Source organism: Sorex araneus, chromosome 1 (assembly GCF_027595985.1).
Source record: "Sorex araneus isolate mSorAra2 chromosome 1, mSorAra2.pri, whole genome shotgun sequence".
Taxonomy (NCBI): domain Eukaryota; kingdom Metazoa; phylum Chordata; class Mammalia; order Eulipotyphla; family Soricidae; genus Sorex; species Sorex araneus.
The window spans coordinates 69715550-69721549 of record NC_073302.1 but is presented as its reverse complement, the minus strand read 5'-3'; the positions used below and the strand labels follow the sequence as shown (position 1 = coordinate 69721549).

At 36.5% G+C, this 6000-nt stretch overlaps 1 protein-coding gene across 2 annotated transcripts in view; it reads right to left on the bottom strand.

Moving 5' to 3' along the window:
- Positions 1-200: 200 nt before the first annotated feature.
- The window catches only part of PUM3 (pumilio RNA binding family member 3), a 45984-nt gene continuing 40184 nt past the window's right edge, over positions 201-6000 (bottom strand). For both annotated transcript variants that reach the window (XM_004600129.2, XM_055122933.1), the window contains exons 17-18: positions 4894-4984; positions 201-1526 (exon numbers count right to left, since the gene is read on the bottom strand). In XM_004600129.2, coding sequence (XP_004600186.2) covers positions 1394-1526; positions 4894-4984 — 224 coding nt within the window. In that variant the 3' untranslated portion in view covers positions 201-1393. The remainder of the gene's footprint in view (positions 1527-4893; positions 4985-6000) is intronic.

Sequence of the window (6000 nt, the reverse complement as noted above, 5' to 3'; positions counted from 1 at the left end):
TTCATTACTGAGCTTTTCACAATAGATAAAATATGGAAGCAACTGAAGCACCAGTTGATAGATGTTTTGATAAAGATGTAGTGCATGTATAAAATGGAGAACTATTCTGCACTTTTCTTTAAAGAAAAGAACATTTTGACACATTCACAGTAAAATGGAAGGAGCTTGAGAAAATTATCTGAAGTGAAATAAATCAGAAGGAAAAGGCAAACAGGATAATTTTATTCACATGTGATTTAAGGGGAAAAATGATGAAAAAAAAGCATAATAAAAAGAAACCAGGACACTAATAATAGTAGTAAGTTACATGAAAAGAGATTTAATGAGGGTAGGGAGTTGTGAAAAAATACAACACAACAAACACAAGGAAAAAAAGTATCTAATTCATCCATAGACCTAAGTCTAATATAATACATGTAACTTTTAATGAGTTACTTGCCATTCAAATAAAGACAAGCTCCCTAACCTGAACTTTAACTCACATCCCTGCACTGTTAACCAATTTGCATTTCTTCTGTTCTACTTTAATTATTGGCTTCTATTTCTTCATCAAGTGTCTCCTTCAGAGAAGGTCTTTTTACAAGGATCTTAGAAGATCTTAGATACTTGGATCCAAGGATCTTAGACACTTGGAAGTTCCAAAGATTTTCCCCAGTGACCTTGACCTCAACACTGCTGATCACCTAAATCATCAGCACACTTCCCTCTGTATGTCTCAATGAACTCAAGAGGCTTCCAGCACAGAAACCAACCTAAGGTGAGTAGAATTGCTGCCCTCCCTGCTGGACAGCCTCCTGCAGCCACCAAGCCCCTATGCTTTCCTGGCATCCAGTTCAAAAGTTTCACTTCATTGGTTCCTGCAAAGAATTCCCAGTGGTTTTGATTTATAACAATCTACCTTCTTTTGTTGTTACTGTGAGACTTGTTACTGTTTTTGGCATAACAAGTCTCACAATGGAGACGTTACTAGTGCCCGCTCGAGCAAATTGATGAACAAAAGGATGACAGTGCTACAGTGCTACCTTCTTTTGAGGTCCTCTGAAGTCCTACCTCCTCTTTGAAGTCTTCTCAGACTACTGCTCTTCAAAAAAGTCCTTCTTCCTGAAATCAGAGCATGCAATTCCCTCCTCCTATCTATCTGGTTGGTCCCACGTACACCACTGATAAATCTTTCTCATGACTGACTCTGTACTATGATTTTGTTATTTACTATTCAAAACTACTCATACTACTCAATGACAAATATTAAAAACAAAAATCTTTTTGAGAAATGATTTTATAAATACATTCTTGTACAAAGAAGAAACGCATATACAGAGCATCTAAATTATCAGTTTTCCACATTGAGAAAACAGAACAAAATAAGAAAAAACTGATCCAATCTTATTATAATCTATGCAGTCAATTTTTCAAGTAGGATTTCTACTCCTTTGCTGGTGTTTTTGTTTTTTTCCAATGTGGGAATCAGGCTTTTCAGACCAGCTTTGACTTTGTTTGCAATTTCTTGATCAGAACTCTGGAGAAGGCTGAAAAACAAACAAAAACAAAAATCAGACAAAAAATTAGTATTGATAAGAAAAAAAAACCCAACAAACTCTAGATCATCAACAAATGTAATCTGTACCTACATTATAAAAAAATTCACTAACATGTGAGAAAAAGATATGAATGCGATTTTTTTCCCCCTAGTCACCAGATAAATGATGGGGTTCATAGCATATATTCTAAAACCACATTAGCAAAAAAATGCCCATTGAGTTCTCTGGCAGAGCCAGACAAGCAAATGTAGGAGCAACTCGCTTCTATACATAAATGACCTACATTTACCTTAATGTGGGGCTTTTTCTACATGTATTCAATCCTTGCCTCTTCATCTACATACCCCAGGACCTGGTGGGGTTTACTTCACCACCCCACTAGTACAAACTAATGGCCAAGAAACACTGACCAAGTGATTGAGCTGACTGAGGGAGTTGACAGAGAATAGGTAACGGGTATGATAGATAGGTAGGGGTTAAAGGCCTTATTGCTTAAGTCTATATCTGAAACACTAGGCGTCTTACTTTGAAACTTAACTGACTGAATGTGAAACCTGGCAAGATCATTCAGTGTAACAGTACAAGACAACAGAAAACATGCTATTTAAAATCTCCCGAGACTCAAGTTTCATGACATACAGAATAAATCAAGGAAAGAATCCACCTTCTGCCTCAAAGGACTCTCTTTTCAAGCTCTAATGACCTAATGCAGAGTTTCTCAAACTTTCCTTCTTATTTGAATCACCTGAAGGAGATTTTCACACTTTCAACATCTAATATTCGTAACGACATGGTTGACAGCCAGACCACAATCATGACAATGACATCACCATAATCTCTGAGGACAGGACTCAGGATACTGTAGCTTTTAAGTCTGTTTTAGAGGATTTCAATGTGCAAACAACTTTGAGGACCACTGACCTGAAGCAGATATTTTCAACAGCCAGTTCACAAGCGTGAAAAGGTTGAAAACCACTGATCTACAGAATCTAGTTAGATCCTAACACTTAGTAAGTATTCAACCAAAATGAGATAGTGGACAAAATAATGTCAGCACTACTTTCTGCGATGCTGCTGGAGTGATCCCTCATCAATGAACAAAATTCTTTTTTTTTTTCTTTAAAGAAGAGCTAGGTCCCAAGCACTAGATTGCAGAACACCAGGACCAAAATTTCCTATTCTCCCATTCTTCACAACCACATATAAACACTGACCTCCGTAACACAACAAGTCAAAGAAATTAATTGGCATTTTCCAAAGTCCCCGGGTCCATTAATGTCTTTCATGTCCACAACAAGGAGAAATTAAAAGCACCAAGCAACATTTGCCACTTATGGGAGACAAGCAACAAGTAGAGCTTGTACTTACAGAATTAAAAAATAAAGTGTCCTATTAGGTTTGTGAATCACTAGGTGTTTTTAATTTATCTGTCATGGCTAAGTACATAGTTTCTTAGAGCTTAATAGTAACAAAGTCACTGAACACAAACTATACTATTAAGGATACTACTAGCATTTTATAATGCAGATATCTCAATTTTTATAAGAAACTAGAATTATTATTTTCATCTTACAACCAGTCCAGTCTGGTGGATTGGAGCAATAGCACAGCGGGTAGGGCCTTGAATGAGGCCGACCTGGGTTCATTCCTCAGTTCCTCTCGGAGAGCCCGGCAAGCTACCAAAGAGTATTTCGCCCGCTTGGCAGAGCCTGGCAAGCTACCCATGGTGTATTCGATATGCCAAAATACAGTAACAAGTCTCACTTGGAGACATTAATGGTGCCCGCTTGAGCAAATCGATGAGCAACGGGATGACAGTGATACAGTGATTTTACAACCAAGGAAATTAATGCTCAGAAAAACTGAGTAATCTGAGCAATGCTACACGGTGAGCTGAGACCATCTATCTTGAACTTATGATTGCCAGACAGTTCTGTTCCTGTGAGCTATCTTCAGATTAGATACACAACTGATTCTCTTTTTTGTACTCACCCTAAAACAATTAACAAAAAAGTTTAAAATAAAATTTGAAAAATTGTGTGAGTTTGAAATAAAATACAAACAAAATTTCAAAGAGATTAAGCATATAACCATATTAGAAATCCAAACAAAAAAGTAACTGTATTATTATATCATTGATATTCAACTTCCGATCAGCACCTCAAATAATTTCATCAGTTACTATTCTAAAATAATCTGAATGGTGTATCTTTCCTATGTTTGAAATGCACCCAAGAGGAATTATGATTGATGAGCAATCTTTATAAATTAATTCCACAGCATTCACTGAAATTTTTAGTTAATTGAGTGTAATGAAAGAATGTGTCAGAAGGTGTTAACATTTCAAAAGCCCAGTAAAAAAATTCATATGAAAAGAGTTCTTGTTTCAGCTAATGGATTCTGGCTCTTCAACATCAACTGGAAAATAAATTAATTTTAATGAGAAATGAGAAAAATTATATGCATCACCCATGTATTTGGAGATGCTAATCAAATTACATACTTAACTCTTCTAACACTTAAAAACAATACAGAGTAAATGGCATAGTGTACTGCATGTGAACAACGGTAGGAAACTCAAACCAAGTTTGCTGTTTACCCAAACCTTGGAAAACACAAGAAAACAAACAAAAACAGCCCAAAAGAATTGCTTTAAAGCGACACAAATATCTATCTTAAAGTGATTTTACCTGGGAATAGAATACAAGAAAATACCAATTACATGTAAAATATAAACCCAGTGAACTATGAAGGTTCAGAATACATGCAAGGAGAGCATATACCTCAACACACAAATCATCAGTTTTCTACCTTTTTAATTAGAAATAATTGTTTCACAAACAGATTTCAGTAGGAAGTTTCTTGATGTCTTTTAAAACAGCTGAAAATAATTAGACAATTTTCAGTTTTCATACAGACCACACTAATTCATTGAAAAAATATACCCACCCAAACACTGTTTAAGCTAAACCCATCAATGAGGTGAAAGAATCATATGATGCCTTGTGCTTATCATAATTTTATGATCTTTGGCATCCAAAAGAAGACACCTGAAAAATTTATAAGGATTGGTTGAAAGAGTTACAGAAAAATATTTCACAATCATTTCCCAGCTACAGCCTCCTTATGACTGTGTTCCCTTCCTATGGGCCCCCTAGTCTTGTGCCATGGCCACCCATTTACATGATATTCACCTGTGGCCCCAGGTTGAGAAATGCTGGTCTCTATCATGAGTACTTGAGAACATAGCAGACTTTTGGAAACAAGTAGAATAATGAGACAAACGAGAGAGAAGTCTCTCTTACGAGATGGGACAGGGATGATCCCGTGCAGAGAAACAAAACATCTTACATACCTAGAGAGAATAATAGCACCTCGATTTACATTAGCCCAGGACTTCAAATTCTTCATACCAACATGCTCAACCAGTGTTTTTGCGAAACAACCTGTAAGAAACAAAAAGATTCAAATCCCAGATCTCCTCCAGTGCCTATTTTTTGTAAATACTTCTTAAAATGTATGTACTTTTTAAACCAGTGTTACTTGTTTTGTGGTTGATGCTAGGAATCAAACCATAAGCCCTGGACACAGAAAATATGCACTTTATCTGAGCTACATATTTTATGCATATATTATTATTCTTTTGTGCTTAAGGGCTACTCCTAGCTCTGTGCTTGGGAGGGAGAACTGTTCAGGTGGTGCTGGGGATCAGAGAATGCTCTCAGCCCACTCTGCTTTCTCCCCAGTCTTGCAAATATTTTAACAAAATAAAAACAAATACCAATTTCTCACTCAACTTCCTTTAATACTAAAAGGAACGGCTCATGTTTTTATGTTTAAAAAAAATGCAATTTTTCAACTTTGATCCAAACCCTAAATTATGCTCAAGAAAAACAGTAAATTCTTCTAAGACACTCACTTGGTCATGTTTGCCTTTCTCTATACTATTTAATAATTAAGTCCTGATCTGAAAGTTATTCAGGAAGTAAATGACAGCAGCTCCTTTTATTTGGTGGAAATCAAATTTTCCTTCTTTGAAAATGTTCACTCAGAAGAAATCGCCAAGGGGGTGAATGAACACCAGACAAAATTTTCTCTACAAACTAAATATTCACCCATCAAACATATCATTCCTCATCTGCTATTATGGTACATCTGATTCCCAAGATCCTGTCATAGTAGCATATTCACCGCCATTGTAAGTACAGCTAATTCTGGGACAAAGGAAGAATTTTCACATAATCTTGAACTCTTACGAGCTATCTACACTCATTTGGGGCTATATGAAAATGAGTAACACATCAGGCTTGAAGAGACATTTTAGAACTAACTATATCTGGGCATTTTATTACAGTGGGTAAGGCGTTTGCCTTGCATGAGGCCAACCCGGCTTCGATTCCTCCGTCCCTCTCGGAGAGCCCGGCAAGCTACCGAGAGTATCCCGCCCACACAGCAGAGCCTG